General features: G+C 53.5%; 1 protein-coding gene across 2 annotated transcripts in view; it reads left to right on the top strand.

Moving 5' to 3' along the window:
* Window positions 1–17,490, top strand: part of PISD (phosphatidylserine decarboxylase) — a 37,559-nt gene that overhangs the window by 17,058 nt on the left and 3,011 nt on the right. Inside the window, exon 2 of one of the 2 annotated variants that reach the window (XM_058531850.1) lies at window positions 16,357–16,522. The exons of the other annotated variant lie outside the window; for it this stretch is intronic. Coding sequence (XP_058387833.1) covers window positions 16,357–16,522 — 166 coding nt within the window. The remainder of the gene's footprint in view (window positions 1–16,356; window positions 16,523–17,490) is intronic. 2 annotated transcript variants of the gene reach the window in all.

Below are 17,490 nucleotides of genomic sequence, written 5' to 3'. Positions count from 1 at the left end.
CCCCCCCAAAGCCACAGTAGATAGTTGTATGTCATAGCTGCACATCCTTCTAGTTGCTGTATGTGGGACATGGCCTCAGCATGGCCAGAGAAGCGGTGCGTCCGTGCACACCCGGGATCCGAACCCGGACTGCCGGCAGCAGAACACGCGCACTTAACTGCTAAGCCACAGGGCTGGCCCCCACACATTATTTTTAATCCTTTGTCTGTTGGTGGACTTTTGGATTGTTTGCAGCTTTTGACTATTATGTATGAAGTCTATATGAATATTTGTGTAATAAGTCTTTGTGTGGACATTTGTTTTCATTTCTCCTGTGTAAATAGCTAAAAGTACAACTCCTTGGTTGAAGGTAGGTGTATATTTAACTCTATAAGAAACTACTAGGGGCTAGCCCAGTGGTGTAGCAGTTAAGTTCGAGTGCTCTGCTTTGGTGGCTGGGGGTTCACCGGTTCAGATCCTGGGCATGGACCTACGCACTGCTGAGGCAGTGTCCCACATACAGCAACTAGAAGGATGTACAACTATGACATACAGCTATCTCCTGGGCTTTGGGGAGAAAAAAGGAAAAAAGAGAAAGATTGGCAACAGATGTTAGCTTAGGGCCAATCTTCCTAAAAAAAAAATTTTTTTTTTAATTAAAAAAAAAAAACCTGCTAAATTGTTTTGAAAGTAGTTGTACCATTTCATCTTCCCATTAGCAATATAGAGAGTTTCTGTGATCTTGCTAAATTCACTTATTCTAGTAGCTTTTTTTGTAGAAATTTTCATTGTAGATATTCTATTTTTCATTTTAGAAGTTTCAAGTGATTCTGTTTTATGTCTTCTATTTCTCATTATGCACATATTTTCCTATAAATCCTTGAGCATATTGTACTTGTTTATATAGCTATCTCAAAGTCTTTTTCTCCTAATTTCATTATCTTCTGTCATTGCTGGATCTGTTTCTATTGACTGACTTTCCCGCCTTCCTGGTTCTGTTTTCTTGCCTCTTCACATATCTGGTGATTTTCATTCAGTACTATACGTGGTGAGTTTTACTTTCCTTGAATGCTGGATTTTGTTGTTTTCTGTCGAATAGTGTTAGATTTTATTCTAGCAGGCAGCTAACTTATTTATGGATCACTTTGATCCTTTTAGGTTTGTTTTGAAGCTTTGTTAGGATAAATTTGGAATAGCCTTTACTCTGGATGGTTTAGCCCTACTACTGTACTAAGGTGTGACCCTTCTGGGGTGTCTACTAAATGCCCCCAGTATTTAGAGAGGACTTTCCATCTGGCTGGTTGAAATGCAAACGTCTCCTGGTCCTGTGTGAGCTCTTGGAATTGTTTGGCGTACAGCTCTCTGATTATTCTTTGCGAGCCTTGTGGAACTTAACCCTAGAAACACAGTGTGTAGTACTCAGCAAGAGACTCAGGGGTCCCTTCTATAGATTTATGGAGTTCTTCTCTGCATAGCTCCCTCCCCTCTGGTTCTCTGCCTTCGAGAACCTAGATCTTTATTGGTGTAAAGTCACCAGGGTTTCATTACCAACAAGGAGGCCTTGTTTCAGCAGGGATGCTTGGAGGGGACTGTTTTATTATTAAAGGGTTCTGGGACTGATTCCAGCATGTGGGTTGGCGGGGGGAGGAAGGGGTGTGTTTCCCCACACGAACAAGCAATTCTCTGACACCAGCTGGGTGTCCTATAATTCAACTCAATTCTGACACTATCTGCCTGGAGACGGATTCAGATTCCACAGCTTAAGGGCTTGGTCCCATAAGACTACCCTCCACATCAGATGCTGGTCGAAAGTCCAGGTTCTCACCTGTGCTTCTGACAGACCGGCTATAGATTGGAGCTTCCAATGACCACCTCCTTGGGTTACAGGTTAAGGGCTCAGTCCCACAAGACTTCTGGTGCTTCTGACCAAATGGCTATAAAGCAGAAGTTCCCCTGACCCCCTTCTTGGGTTCAGTTAATTTGCTAGAGCAGCTCACAGGACTCAGAGAAAGATTTTTAGTCACTAGATTACTAATTTATCACAGAGGATGTTAAGGGATACGAATCCACAGCCAGATGAAGGGATGCATAGGGCAAGGTCCTGAACAAAGGAGCTTCTCTACCTTAGAGAACATAGCTCGTGGGCCACTTTACTGTCTGTCCTGACTAATGGCACCTTCTCTTCCTCTCCTCACAGAAACCACTCCAAAAATATTTTGGTGAGTCTTACTTCTCTCTCTTTGTTCGGTCTATTTTTTACTCATGGTAAAATATACTGTCTTAGCTCAGCCTGCCATAACAAAATACCATAGACTGGGGTGGTTTAAACAACAGAAATTTATTTTACAATTCTAGAGGTTGGGAAGTCTGAGATTGGGGTGCCAGCATGGTCAGGTTCTGATGTGAGCCCTCTTCCTGGCTTGTAGACTGTGTCCTGACATGGCAGAGAAAGAGAGCAAGCTCGCTGGGGTCTTTTCTTATAAGGGCACTAATCCCATCATGGGGGCTCTACCTTCGTGACCTCATGTAAACCTAATTATTTCCCAAAGGCCTCATCTGCAGATACCATCGCATTGAGGGTTAGGGCTTCAATATATGAGTTTGGGTGGGGAACACAATTCAGTCCATAGCATATACGTACTGTAAAATTTACCATTTTAACTACTTTTAAGTGTACAATTCAGTGGCATTAAGTACGTTTACAGTGTTTCATTGCCGTTACCACTATTCATTTCTAGAACCTTTTCATCATCCCAAACAGAAACTTGGTACCCATTAAATAATACTCCCTCTTCTCCTGTCCCCCTAGTTCCTAGTGACTGCTGTTCTACTTCTGTCTCTATGAATTTGCCTATTCTAGGTACTTCATGTAAGTGGAATCATATAACATTTGTCCTTTTGTGTCTGGGTTATTTCATTTAGCTTATGTCTTCAAGATTCATCCATGTTGTTGTATGCATCAGAGTTTCACTCCTTTTTAAGGCTGAATAGTAGTCCATTGTATGGATATACCACATTTTGTTTATCCATTCATCTGTTGATAGATACTGGGTTGTTTCCACTTTGGCTATTGTGAATAGTGCTGCTGTGAACATTGATGTACGCGTATCTGTTTTGAGTCGTTGCTTTCAGTTCTTTTGGGTGTATAACTAGGACTAGAATCGCTGGATCATGTGGTCATGTTATGTTTCCCTTTTTGAGGAACTACCAAGCCTTTTCCACAGTGGCTGTACCATTTTACATTCCTACTAGCAATGCATGAGGGTTCCAATTTCTCCACATCCTTACCAACACTTATTTATTTTTGATAATAGTCATCCTGGTAGGTATGAAGTGGTATGTCATTGTGGTTTTGATTTGCATTCCCTAATGACTAATGATGTTGAGCATCCTTTCACATGCTTATTGGCTATTTATATATCTTCTTTGGGGAAATGACTAGTCAGGTCCTTTGCCCAATTTTAAATTGGATGGTTTGTTTTTTATTGCTGAGTTGTAGGATTTCTTTATATATTCTGGATACTAGACCCTTATCAGATATAGGTATTTGTGAATATTTTCTCCCATTCTATAGATTGTCTTTTCATGCTCTTGATAATGTCTTTTGGTGCAAAAAAGTTTTTAATTTTGATGAAGTCCAGTTTATCTCTTTTTTCTTTTACTGCTTGTGTTTTTGGTGTCATCTCCAAGAAATCATTGCTGAATTATTTGTGAAGATTTTCTTCTTTTTTCTTCTAAGAGCTTTATAATTTTGGGTCTTATGTTTAGGTCTTTGATCCATTTTGAGTTGTTTTTTATATGGTAGAAGATAAGGGGCTGACTTCATTCTTTTGCATGTGGATATCCAGTTTTCCCAGCACCATTTGTTGAAAAGACTGTCCTTTTCCCATTGAATGGTCTTGGCACCCTTGTGGAAATCAATCTCATTCTCTTCTAAATGACAGACATGATGTAACACTACGACAGAATGTTGGAAAACAGGACAGTCGTGATTCCCACCCCTTCTTGCCATATGATTGTGATTGAGTAATCATGGGCTTTATTTTTCATGCATTCATTTCCTGTCTTTTTGTCTGTTTTTAAATGGATATACCTGTTTTGTATCTTGCCTTTTTTACCTTATACATATTGCTGTATATAATGATAGTGCAAGACTGCATGAAAGCACTTTAAGTGGTTCTTCTACCACAGTCGATTTTGGTGCACCAGTGGTTTTTGCCATTGTGCATACGTTTAGAGAGCACATCTTTGCATACAGGCCTTTTCCTCAAGGTGAATGCCTGTATGTGGAATTGCTGTCTGCAAAGGTCTAGACTCCTGTCTGGTTTGTGGTATATGTTTGGCTTTTAAAACTGTTGTGTCCATTTGTAGTTGGCATTGTTGAGTACGTGAACCACACTGGATATCAGCAAAACAAAAATTGTCCTAGTGAACATGATTCCTCTCTTCTTGAATTCACTCATTCACTCAACAAATCTTTGAGCTCCTCCTATATTCTAGGCCCTGTTGAAATGCTAGAGATCCACTAGTGAATAGAACCAGAGTTCTTGACCTCAGAGTGCTTCCTTTATTAGTGGGTGAGACAGATAAGAAGCAGATGGACACATGGACATGTCAAGTGGTTGAAATGCCATGGAGAAAACTGAAACAGGTAAAGGGCATAGGTGTCCCGGGCTGGGTAGAGCTAGGCTGGGACTGGGGCGGTCAGGGAAAGAAGACCTTGCTCAGTGCCACTTGAGTGGGGACTGCAGGAGCAGAGGGTGAGCTGAGGGGCATCTGAGGGGAGAGCAGTCCAGGCTGAGGCTTGAGATGGACAGAGTGTGCTTTTCACTGTTGAGGAAGAGCAAAGAACCCATGTGGCTGGAGGCACAGAGGGCAGAGAGGTAGAACGGCTGGAGGACCCCATCATGCCAGACCTATCCTCTGAGTGGGGGTTGAGTGACCTGGGTTCTGATCTGGCTACTGTGGAGATAGACTGTAGTGGAGTCAGGGGAGCTGGTTGGGAGGCTCTGACAATATCCCAGCAAGAGAAGGTGGTGGCTTGAATCAGGGTTGGAGCGGTGGAGGTGGGGGGAAGGGACTCGATTCTGGGTATGCTTTGAGCGGGGAGTGGACATCACGACTCTGGTACCTTAACACGGTTTGTAATTTGCTTGTCTTTAAATGCAAGTCTGCTTCAACGTTTTTCACATGTTTATTCTCTGTTTATATTGGCTCAGAGTATTTGTAAATTGAACATTTAGGCTGAATGGCGGGGAACAAGGAATCTGTGGTCCTCCAGAAACAAGGCTCTCAGCCCTGGTCAGACCCCGAGGATGCCCTGTCCTTAGAGCAGGAGCTGCAGGCAGTTAGAGCGCTGGGAGGAGAGGAGATGCTTCTACAGATTTCTTTTCAGGAACCCTTGATGTCCTGGAAAAGCTCTGGGTTCGTGGTCAAAGTGCCTATTCATTTGGGCTGTCCAGGCCTGGTGTTGGGCCTTAGGGAGGAGGCTTGTTGACACAGGGGCCTCTGTGGAAAGCTGGCTTTTGGTGAACAGCACAGACAGAGGGTAGAGGGCAGCCAGGTGTGCCCGGTGCTGTCGCGTGTTCTGCAGTCGTATGCTAGTTGGGTTTTCAGGTGTGCTGTCCTTTTGTCCCCATAAGTCAGAAAGGAGTAACAGAACCTTCATGAGGACTTCTTAACAAGAGGGGTGGAAAGTGTAGCATCTGTAAACCTGGTTACCAGGTGATGTCAGTTCTCAGGTATGCTGGGCGAGTGCACAGCCTTGCAGCTTGGTGACACTGGGGTTTCTTGTGAACATCTAGGTGATTTGAGTTCCATGCAAGATGACATCTGGTGACAGACTCCCCTTAGTCTCTAGCATTCCCACGGTGTCCTTTCTTCCTTGGCTGCTGGACCTGAGGACAGAGGCGCATGTGGTGGGAAAGCTGGCCTGATGGAAATGTTGGGCCCTTTGGGGTAGAAGCGGTCCACGTGGCCCTCCTCTTTCTGCAAGCCTCAGAGGTGACTCCACGGAAATAAGAGGGCCTGTGGCTGCAGAGTGAGCCATGGTTGGCAGCTGGCCTTTCTCATCAGGCACGAAGGGCTCTCTCTCGAACACCAGCACCCAGCCCAGAGCTGGACATGCAGGGTGCTGAATGTGTTTCCTGTCCACACCCGGGCTGAGTGGATGGATAGGAGACAAGTGGTTCTGTCCTGAGTTCCTCCGTGTGAAGTAGCAGCAGTGGGTGCTTGGGGCACCCTGAGAGCAGGCCTGGTTTGTTCTGCCTCACCTCAGAGCAGGAGAAGCTCTGTGTGGGGAATGTGGTCTTGGTTTTTTCCCCCCAGTAATAGAATTTAGAGGTTTCTCTGTGCTTTAAAGCAAAGTCTTCCAGTTCTTTTTTTGTGAACACTTTTGAACAGAGTAAAAAGTTGAGAGAATAGAGTTACCCACGTACACACCCCTTGATTGAACAGTTGTTAATGTTTTATCGTATCTGCTTTATCTCTGTGTCTATGTGTTTTCTTTCTCTCTGAGCCATTTGGAAGTACATTGCAGACATTATGAAACTTAATCCCTGAATGCTTCAGTCCACATCTGTGCATAATAGCAAACCGGATTTGTTATTCATTTTGGCCCGGCCGTGGGGGCTTGTGGCACGGTCTGAGGTGTTTGGGGAGCAGCCCTGTAGACAGGCCTTGGTCAGGAGCAGCTGGCTTGCTCCATGCTCACTCCCTGCGACAGCACTGCCTCCTTATTTCTAGCCTCCGTTTAGAATTTTAAAAAATGTGTGGTGCAACATTCTAGTTCATGAAAAGGAATAAAGATAGATCAGCCTTTCCCTTCTCCACGTTGCCCTGTGTCCATTCCTGCCCATCGCCCACCTGGAGCCCCATCAGCCTGCCCTCAGCATACTCCTCCGTGCTATGGTGTCCATGACCCTGGACAGTATTGAACATGTTCTGCACATTTTTAAACTTTGTGTAACTACTACAGCTTTCTTCATCTCATCTGTAAACAGGCTGCTATTAACTCCCGCATCAAGTTGTTAAATGAGAATGATGTATGTGTGAATACCTGGTCCCTGCTGGCAGCGAGTAGAGATTCAAGACGTACTGTTTTAATTCTTACCTCCTAGGTGTTGAGAAAACAATTGTGGATGTTAAAACGGGCAGATAGTCAAGTTGGCAGGGAGGTAGATCTCCCGCCTGCTCAGGGACAGTTTACTTACAGCCCAGCTCTGTTCTCAGAGAATCTTGGGTTCTTTCTAGGGGCCTCAGGGCCCCTTCTTCCTAGTACCCTCGAGGAACTCTGGCAGCCACTCCTGCAGGAAGCCCCAGGCCCCCTACGCCAGCCTCTGCCTCTCCCCTGCCTCCCCCAGCCCAGGGCCAGCTCTGTGCCTGTGCTGCTCAGCAGCTGCCTCCCGTGGCTTGGAGTGGCCGGTGTATGGAAGAGTGGAGGACTCTGCCTGAAGAAGAGGTGGAACAAGGAGGGCTGAGCTCCAGGGCTGGAAGGGGTCCAGGGTGGCTGACTCAGATGCCCACAGGGCCCTTCGGGAGGATTTCTGCTGGGCTTGCTCCACCTCAGAGCTCTTTGTTTCCTTTATTGTGCTGCAGTCCACCCTCCTTGGTGCCTGGGCAGGGCCCTTGAGGAGCTGCTGGAGGACTCTGCACGGGCCAGGGGGCATCAGAGAAATTGTGTGGGCTGGTGGGACTGCTAAAAAACATTTGCGAATGCAAGGGGAGAATTGAGCAGGGCTAGGAGAAGCTTGTGGTTGAAGAAATCTCCTGGGCACTTTGTGCTTGTCTGGGCTCCCTGCCCAAGTTTCTGTGAGGCTGATAACCTGCCTGTAGCTCCTCATGCCAGCCGTGAGACACCAGCCATCACCGGTCTTCCTTAAGGGGCCGCTAGCGGCCCCCAGGGAATGAAAATTAGTAGACAGCACCTGCCACTACCTTCCGTCTCTTGGCACAGTAGTGCATGAAATTCACTTGGCAGGGAGCTACAGTGGGTTGACTGAGGGGGGACGCCTGTCTGCAGGTGCTGTGGCCAAGTGGCCTGGGGCCTGCAGAGCCTCCAAGTGGCACTAGGTGGCACTCCCACCCAGGGGAATCCAAACAAGGTAGGAGGACTAGAAATTAAGGACCCAGTGTGGCCGGAAGGGACTACATTCAGGGTGAGAAGGTAAACTTACCAAAGGGTTTTTTGGTTTTCCCAGAAATCGTTGGTTAACTATTGTCTGGAATCCAGAAGGCATTTCCCTACTGAAACATATGTGGTAGAGATCAGGTTAGAAGGCAGAGAGGGCTCATTTCAGGGCAGACCCGTGGACTGGTTTATGAATCTTCTAAATACCAATCTGCCTGAGAGGATTAGAATAGTTAGAAGGGAACTCTGGTAGATGTGGAGCAGCCCAGTTGGTCATTTTACAGGGAGAGCTTCGGCGTTCCAGAGGCCGCTCAGCAAAAGGGAACCTGAGCTTTGGATCCATAGACACCCCCAACCCCCAGTCTGACTTGGGATAGGTTTTATTCCCTACTCAGGGAACCCGTGTGGCCTGGTCTGAAAGTACTAGAGGCTTTGGGGAAGTCAGAATGGTCTTCCAGGATCTTTTCGGTTCTGGGATTTAGTGTTTCTAGGATTCTGTGTCAGCGTCTTGAACTCCTTTTTATCCCATCTCACTTGGTGATTGCTTGGAGGTGAGAAAGGGACTGAAGTCTCACTGGGGCTCGGAGAATGCTGTGGGCCCAGGGTAGGAGACGGTGAGGCACAGACTGCGTGTAAGGTATTCGCCAGCCCTGTGCTGGAACCTGAGCCCCCAAGGGCTGGAACTCTGCTTAGCTCACCCCTGCCTCCCTGTCCCTACTGGTGCATTGTAGGTGTCGAATCTCATGGACATCCAAGAGGCAGGACCCCACCTGTCTTCTCCCTGCTGCGGCATCCCAGGGCTGTATCTTGTCACGGAGCACTTGCTTGGGCTGGATCCAGATGAGGATGACAGGTGTGTGGGGCCGTGTCTGCACCCCACTGTGTCCCGTTCCAGGCTTCCTTGGCCCAGCTGCCTGTCTCTTCCTAAGACCTGTAGGCTCTCTTCCTGTTCTACATGTTGCTTTAGAACCACTAAATTCTCAGTGGTCAGAAGTAGCTGGGGTTATATCCCTGTTCAGTAGCCCAGAGAGAGATGACTGAGCCTCCTGAGGCAAACTGACCACTGGATGGGGTGCTGCGTTGGGGTGTGACCTGTGCAGATGCTGGTCAGGCTCCTAAATTCCACACCTTTTCTTTGGTTGAATAGTGTTCCCCGTCAGACCCTCCCCCTCGTCTAAAAAACGTTAAGCTGATTCAATCCATCCCATGTTGACCAAGTGGTGGGCATGGGGGTAGGGTGCTGACCCCGCAGGCTGGGTCCCTGCCATCTAGTGGGGTAGAAAGACACAGCACGAATCACCCCAAAGGCTCTTCATCCTAGCAGGGGAAGCCTGCATGCTCCGCCCCCTGGAGTGGACCTTGTCCACTGGGTCCTGTTTGCTACCAGGGGATTTTGTATGTCAGGCCTGTATCTGCGTGGAGAAGACAACATGGGTGGGATGGGGCTAGCCTGTGTCTTCAGGCTGGGATGTAAGAAGGAGCAACAACTTAGACATCTTCTGATGTTTCCAGGGCTAGAAGAGGTGGCTGGAGGTGGCTTTCTGCTCGGTCCAGAGAAGCCGGCCCTCCGTGAGGTCAGCAGCACGTGGAGGCCCCGAGCCTGCCCAGAGGCGCAGATGGGGTGGGAGCGAGGGCGTGGAGGGGGTGGTGATGAGGGAGGCAGCAGCCCAGGGAGCCTGGCCACCACTCCGGACAGAGGCCCCCAGCCCCAGGAGGCATCACCGGGAAGTTCTGTGACCCGAGTTCTGGAGTTCTGGTACCCTCTTCCCGCCGCCCTCCCCTGGCTCCTCTGGGTCCAGCCCCTCCTCTTAAAGGGGCCCTGGGTGCCGCGGCTGGGCCTGGCTGGAAGGCGGAGCGAGGCTTCCAGGGTCTGGTGTCGTCCTCCTGCCCCCGCCCCCTGGGCGGTCTGAATGGCTGGAGCCTGAGCCCCGCCCAGCCGCCCCTGAGGCTTCTGTGCCGGCGAGCCGGGCCTCCCTGGAGTCGGCTGCCGGCCAGGCGGAAGCGGAGTGGAGCTGACCACCTGCCGGTGAGTGAGCCTCGCTGGGCCTGAGGGGCGCGTTCTCGGAGCTGCCCGCCCTGGCAGCTGGAGGGCCGTCCAGTCTCTGGGGTGCGGGTCACTTTCTTCCAGCATGGGGCCGCAAGGGCCTGAGGGGCCCACCCCACAGTCTCGATTGAGCTGTGGGCTTCCCCTGGTCCCACATGGCAGGTCACGGGGCCAGCTGGATGAGCTCACTTCCTCCACCTCCTGTAGCATCTCCTGGCCTGTAAGGCCGGGCAGCCGGGAAAAAGGGAAATGCTGGGCGTGCCAGGGGCTCTGTTCCCTCCTGCCCTGAGAGTTCTGGGCTCATTTCCTCAGTGCTGCCCAGAGGGCCTGGGACAGCGCCAGAGCGGGAGGGAAGCACCGGAGGGAGAGGGAAGCTGCACTGTTCCTCACTGGGACCCAGAGGTGTCTGGACTTGTCACCATGTCCCTGCCTGAGGGGCGGGGAGGGGTGGCACACTGCCCTTCGCAGAGCTCCATTCCCCACTGGCGCTAACAATTGCCCGAAAGAAGATTCCTTTCCTTTGGGAGATTTAGGGAAGACCTATGGGGAGTCCTGTCCCTACCTCCACTCGCCCTGCCCTAGGCCCATGGGCGTCCAGGCCACAGGCTTAAAAGAGGCACCTCTGGGCCCTTCTCTTTCTTTCCTCCTCTCTTGCCCAAGCCTTCCCCAAGATGGCTCACCTGTTTCACCCTGGGAGAATCCACTTCCCTGTTCCCTATTTTGAAGTTTTGGCTGCTTGTAGCTCTGGAACAAGGGGGAGAAAGGGTTGGTGCCCATTACACAAGCTGGGACACAGCTGCCTGGCAGCCATCCTTTCGGGGAGCTGGGGGAGAAAACGGCCCTGCCCTCCAGGTGGGAGTGTGTGCAGAAAGTCAGGCCCATAGACACATGATTTGGGGGCCCTCGGGGTTTCTGCTGAAGCTTCAGGAGGGCACTCTGGCACCCAGTGAGATTTCCACTTGGAGCAAGAGCAAATTCTTGGGTTGTCTTCAGCTTGACACATGCAGGGCTGCAAGGCCCTGTGTGCTCAGGGAGAGCTTGTTGCGGGGCAGACAGTCCTGACTCCCTCACTGCCTTCCCAGCCTTGCTGAGACTCAAGCCTGAATACACCAAGGTTCAAGGAAACCAGGCAGGAGCACGCACCCCCCACTCCCCAAACCCATACTAAGTGATAAACTGGCCTGGGTCTGTCTATTGGACTTCAGTTGGAACATTCCATTCCACTGAGGGGGTATTGTTGCCCTCGTCCCGGGCAGTGAGGGGCAGATGGGGACGTTGCAGCACTGCTTGGGTGTGCACCCCTAGAACAGCACATCCTGACAAAGGTGATCCGCTCCCCACATGTGGTCCTGTTGGGCCATTGTTTCCTACTCAGAGGGGCAGTCACTGCCCCTGCTGTTTGGGCGCCTCTTTAAGAACTGCCGCCTCCGCCCTGTTCCTTCCAGCTTGCCAGTGATAGCAAACCTCTGTCCTCCCAGGGTGTGGGCTTGGAAAGGGAGGTGAGGTCTCCTCTGGATCTGGGAGCCAGGTCTGGGGGATGAAGCTGCACCAAACCCTTGGGTGGAAGTGAGGGGCAGGGTTTCTGAGCAGAGTTGTTCTGGGCCATGGTCACAGTTATGACCTGAGCCTCAAGGGGGGTGAGCAGAAGGAATGACTTTTCCCATTTTCCAGATGAGGAGACAGACTCACAGGGCACCTGTGACTTGCAAGGCCTTTCCCAGCTCTCAGGGCGGGGGTGGGAGGAGGGCAGCCAGGATTGCAGTAACCAGATTGTCCCTGTCCTCCACCAAAGCCACTCTGAGTTCTCATGTTCCAAGTGGCTGGCCCTTAGGCCATGTAATGACTTTAAAGTCCTACTGGTCACAGACCCAAACTCCACAGAATGTCCTTGAGAGAGGGAAGGTGTCTGCACTTCCCTGCTTCAGGGTGCCCTCCTTGCAGGTTTGTCATCCGGGCCTGAGTCCCCCCAGTCACCCTCAGGGAGCCAGAGAAGGGAGAAAGCTCTGGCTTGGGCTTCAGGGGCTGTGGCAGGTGCGGAGGGCAAGTAGGGCTCTGAGATGGGGAGGCCATGAACACTCTTGGCCAAGGAAGTGGCTCTGCCCTTGGGAAGTGAGAAGGAGTGACCTCTAGGGACCCCCTTTCCTCCATCCTGCAGCTCTGAGCTGGACAGAGGGTGCCGGGCCTGTTTCCTGGGGAACAGCTGAATTCATATCTGCTCCCTGGGGGCCTTTTGGACCCACAGATAGTGATTTGGAAGAAGCTTGACACCCTGGTCTTAGTGTCTCATTTTAAAAGAGGAGGTATGGTAGTGACAGAGGGAGGAATGAGGGCGGGAGGACCCCCTGCCTGCCCCCTCAGGGCAGTCCCTCCAGGACAGCCACTCCTTGGGCTGGTTCCCCTTGAGCTCTTTCCACTGCAGGGGGAGGAATGAGGGCCCACCCTGCACTGGTGGGCTGCCTGGCCCGGCCAAGCCCCTGGACTGGAGGCCCTGGGGGAGAATGAAATGCAGAGGCGCATGCGGGAATCTGCTTTGAGGTCATGAGGGTTTGGGCCAAGCTGGGTTTGTCTGGGCTCCTGAACGTGCCTTTCTGACAGTGTGCTGCGGTCATCACTGCCCCACATGGTAGGACAGCGAGGAAAATTGGCAGGAGGAGACCGGGGCTCCCGTCCCCTCCCACAAGGCCTTGCTGCTCCCCATAGTGAATCCTGGGTGTCCGCTCAGTCTGAGCTTTCTAGAGTTTCTAGACTCAAGGAAAGAGCCTCATACTGGCAGCCAAGCACCAGGCTCAGCCCCGACTGCCTATCACCCGTCTGGGCCTGTTTCCCTGGGGAACTGACTGGAGGCCAGGGTGGGGCCCCAGGGCCTGGTGGGCTGGGGAGGGGAGGTGTGCTCAGTATGTGGGCCGTGTGCGTGTGGTCGAGGAGCCCTGACCATTGTGGATGCGAAAGTTAGTGGGAGGCTCAGCACGGGCCTGGGGCAGGAGCATTTCAGGGCAGGAGGGCCTGGCTTTTGGGGCGGGAGGAGGCTTACACTACAAGTCTGCTCCTGGGTGAAGCCTGGGGGGAGGGCGCCCTCAAGGCGAGCGGCCTAGGGAGATGAGCTCGGCTGGAGGGGTCTGGAGTGGGCCAGGCCTCGCCACTTCCTCTGCCGGAGGCGGAAATCTGTGCTTAGTCGGCCTTGCCCCGGCTCCCACAGGCCACAGCACACCCAGGGACTCGTGGACTCTCCAGGCAGGTGCCAGGGCCGGCATTTTCACCTCTGTGGCTGAGGTGCGTTTGCCGGGCGTCAGACGTCTACCCTTGTGTGGGTAGGGCCATGTCGGAGTTGGGGCCTCTTACTCTGTCACAGTGCCTTGGCTGTGGGGGGGTTGGAGTTGTCCTGGGACAGGGTCCTCAGCTGGTCAGCTCCCTACCTTAGGAGCAGCTCTTGGGGCCCACATTTCTTCATATAAAGATGGCGGCAGGCGCCTGCCCCCTTCCAGCCTGCGTTTGGGATTGGAGGCCAGGCCAGTGGGGCAACATCCCCGGGGCCTTGAGTACCCTGGGCTGAGACAGCAACAACTGTGCAATGTTTGCCGTCTTCCTTCCCTGTTATCTGTGAGGGTGTTTTATCTGTGAGGGCAGACTGCAAGGGCTTTGTGGAGGCTGGGCGTGTCCTCCCTGATGGCCAGGCAGGGCCCGCCGGCCAAGTGCTGGCCAGAGTGCTGTTTCGAAGCAGAGATGAGCAGGACGGGTGGAGCTGTGTGGGCTTCAGTCCGGCCCCACCTCCACGCCGTTTTCCCTGAGGTCAGCCAGGTGCTCATCTTCTGAGGAGGCCTTGGGGGGTCGGTGCCAGGAATGGGGGCTCTGAGGCTGGAAGGGCGCGGTGCGGTGAGGAGAGCCAGAGCAGGTCAGATGCCCAGGGTCTTGCCCACCATGCTCTCCTTCCTGCTCCCTCATTCCTCAGATGCTGTTTTGTCACCTGAATGGAAAATGGGTCAGGTCCTGGCGAGGGAGGGGCCACCCAAGCCGCAGACAGGCCGACGCTGGGCCCCGGCCTGGAGCACAAGGCTCGGATTCCTGCTGGTGCACCTTGGGCCCAGAGGTGCCTGGCCCCCTCCCTGCCATCAGCTCACTGAGCTGAGCCTGGGGACACAGGGGGCCGAGTTGTAGGGGCTTGTGCCCCATGCCCCGAGCAGCTTCCCAAGCAGGTGTGTGACCACTGCCTGTCTTTGCCATTAGCCGCGACCTCTAACCTGCGCCCTGTGAGCCACCGACCGAACCAAGCCAGGGAAGCGGCCCACCAGGCGGCCTGGCGGAGGCAGTGCCCGTGGAGCAGTGGCAGCGCAGGAGTGCCTCTGGCTGGGGGGAAGGGAGGAAGGAGGAGAAACAAAGGCGAGCGTGCCTGGCGCCGCCCTCCCTGCGCCGCCCACCATGTGTCAGTCAGAGGCGTGGCGAGGACCGGAGCTCCGCGCAGCGAAATGGTGAGATGCTGCAGGCAGCGTCCTAACCCCAGTGTGCCCCACCACGACCTCCGGAAGGTTAGAGTTCATGTCCAGCGGCCCCACGGTGGAGGTGGCAGCAGGGGGCCAGGGGATCAGCCCCCACGGTTGGAGGGGCCCGGCCCTGGGGGCCTGAGTCGGAGAACCCACTTCAGGTACCTGGGGAGACAGAGCGAGCTGGTGGCCCTGTGTCTGTGCTGCACCTTAACTGCTGCTCCAGGCCCCCTCCCCCATGTGCCCCCACTCCGCTCGAGGAGAGTGCAGCTCGTCAGGATTGGTCACCGTGCTTCTGCAGTGAGCAGGGCTGGTGGGGAAGCCCTGGGGGAGAGCAGTGATTTGTCTTGCTTCGCTTGGTCCCTACTGCCTTCCTGGACCTTTCTAAAACAGGCTGGGGTGGGATGGGGGAGAGGATGAACGCAGGGAGTGTGGGGAGCTGTGGAGATGCAGCAGCTTCCATTGCCATCCTGGAACTGCAGGGCCCGGCCGTCAGCTCAGTTCTCCATGTTTGCTGCTTTAGTATCAGCTGAGGTGCCTCTTTGTTCCTTGGTTTGTTCAGCAACTGGGGGCAGAGGACATGGCTTGTGTGAGAGCGTTTTGGCACGGATGGGGCCTTACATTGTCCAGTTGAATGCAGTTGTTTTGCAGATGAGGAAACCGAGGCCTAGGGACATTCTCAGAGTAGGTGGCAGTGTGGTCTCCTCATGGCTATACTGGGGCCTCAGGAGCATTTTCTAGGGCCTAGGCATGGGGACTCAGGTCTGCCAGTTGTGCCTCAGGAGGCCAGGGTTCTGGTGGAAAGGCCCATCCCAGCCTCTGCGACTCCTGCAAGGCTTGGCCTGTGCTGAATGCACTGAATTTGGGCTGGTGGGGTCTGGGGAAAGGCCCACCCACCTTTGCTGAAAGGAGGGGCCTGGGCCAGGCGTGCAGCCCCAGCAGACCTGGGAGGTGGCCTGAGGATTGGGGAGGTTCCTCCACCAACCTCTGGATTGGTTTTAGAGAACCTGACCTGATGTAGGAAGACCATACAGATGGATGAAGCGGTAGCTGTTGCTGGAGTGGGGGAGTGCGTGCGTGTGTGTGTGCACGAGCATGTTCCTGTGTGCTTTCCTTTGGGATCTTATCAGGCCCGATCCCTTAATTTTATCAGATGAGGAACTGAGGCTTGGAGCCATGAAGGGGTTTTCCCAGATCCTGCAATGGGATGGTAGCAATGGCTTCCCCGCTGCTGTGCGCTGTGCTGTGCTGCTGGGGGCTCAGGGAGATGAGACTAGATCTCCCAGCGTCTGTGCAGGTGGAGCTGGCCCAGGAGGGTGGGGGGCTGAGAGGCAGGCTCTGCACCCTGTCTTCCCCATGCTGGGCCCAGGCGATGCTTAGCCCTGAAGGCCCTTGCTGGGGCCCCTCCCATGTTCAGAAGCTGCTCCGTGTGCGAGGTGCTGGGCCTAACCCTCTGTGCCTCGGCTACCTCTGATTCCCCGTTCGCCTCAGCTGGCAGGCAGGTGGGAGAGACCGGGAAGTGAGTCTGCCGACTAGAGGCAGCCAAGCCTCCGACTCAGAATGGTATTGGGATGAAGGGGCACAGCCAGTGCTCCCGGACTCCATTGAGGGGCGAGCTTGCTGAGGGTGGGGGGGACAGGAATGGCACTGCCTGGGGTGGGGTGGGGCCTCCCAGTCCCTCCCAGACCCTGGCCGCTGACCCTGGCCGCGCGTGGACATATGCCCTGCAGGTTGCACTTCCCCCAGCTGGCCCTGAGGCGGAGGCTGGGACAGTTGAGCTGCATGTCCAGACCCGCCCTGAAACTGCGCTCCTGGCCCCTGACCGTCCTCTACTACCTCCTGCCCTTCGGTGCCCTCAGACCGCTCAGCCGGGTGGGATGGAGGCCCGTGAGCAGGGTAAGTGTGTGCAGGCTGCTGGCCCGGCGCTCCCCCTGGGCAGGCCTGAGGTTGGGGCCCAGGAGCCCGAGGAGACAGTTGTCAGATTAGAGGTGATGGCTGTGGAGGCTGAGCCCTCCCAGAGGGTTGTGTTGAAGGGCATGTCAGTTGAGAAGGCTGGGCTGGTTGGTGGCCGTGTGGGCTGCAGACAGGTGACCAAGGGCTTGCTGCCCACTGCCTGCACTCGTGCCATTGGGGGCTCTGCTTCTGGAAAGAACCCACACTGGGCATTCAGAAAATGGTTTCTATCTGATTTCCTGTGTTCAGGCAGAAGAGAGCTTAGAGATGATTTTGAGAAGAATCCAAATTAATTCCTGGCTGCCAGAGGGTGGTTCAGGAAGGCTGGAGGCTGTTGGGCCCCTTGGGGTGAGGATGCCTTTGAGGACTTGGCAGCCCTGGGCTCTCTGGACAGGCTGACCCCATGAAGGAAACCCTGCTCCTGGGCCCTTGGACAGCCCCACTGGATGTCTTGAGGGCTTGAAAGCTCAAGGGCATCTAAGGGGCACTGGGCATTAGACCTGAGGTCACACGGCAGCCCTGGGCTGCTCCAGTGGATGGGCGTCAGCTAGGAGGAGTTCTGGGTGCCACTAATTCAGTACCTTGTAGAGGTGTTTAAAGTTGGAATGAAATTACTTTTACACCTTCGGGACTTGGTGTCTTGGTTGTGTTCAGCCAAGCAGCCGCTACCGATTAGAGGCAGGTCCCACTGTGGCAGCAGCACCTGATGTTTCAGAGGCTGCTTCTTCCAGGTCTCCTGGCCCTGAGATTTTTGGATGGAGGGGCCAATTCCCCTCTGCCTCCTGGGAGGAGCCCCAGGTGCAGACAGCTTTGTGGACTGGCCCAGTCACAGGAGAATGCCTCTGAGCAACCGGCATGGCAAGTCCAGGCCCTCTGAGTGCTGGCCCAGACGATAATGATACAGCGCATCT

Source organism: Diceros bicornis, chromosome 35 (assembly GCF_020826845.1).
Source record: "Diceros bicornis minor isolate mBicDic1 chromosome 35, mDicBic1.mat.cur, whole genome shotgun sequence".
Taxonomy (NCBI): Eukaryota; Metazoa; Chordata; class Mammalia; order Perissodactyla; family Rhinocerotidae; genus Diceros; species Diceros bicornis.
This window is presented reverse-complemented; position numbering and strand designations above follow the sequence as displayed.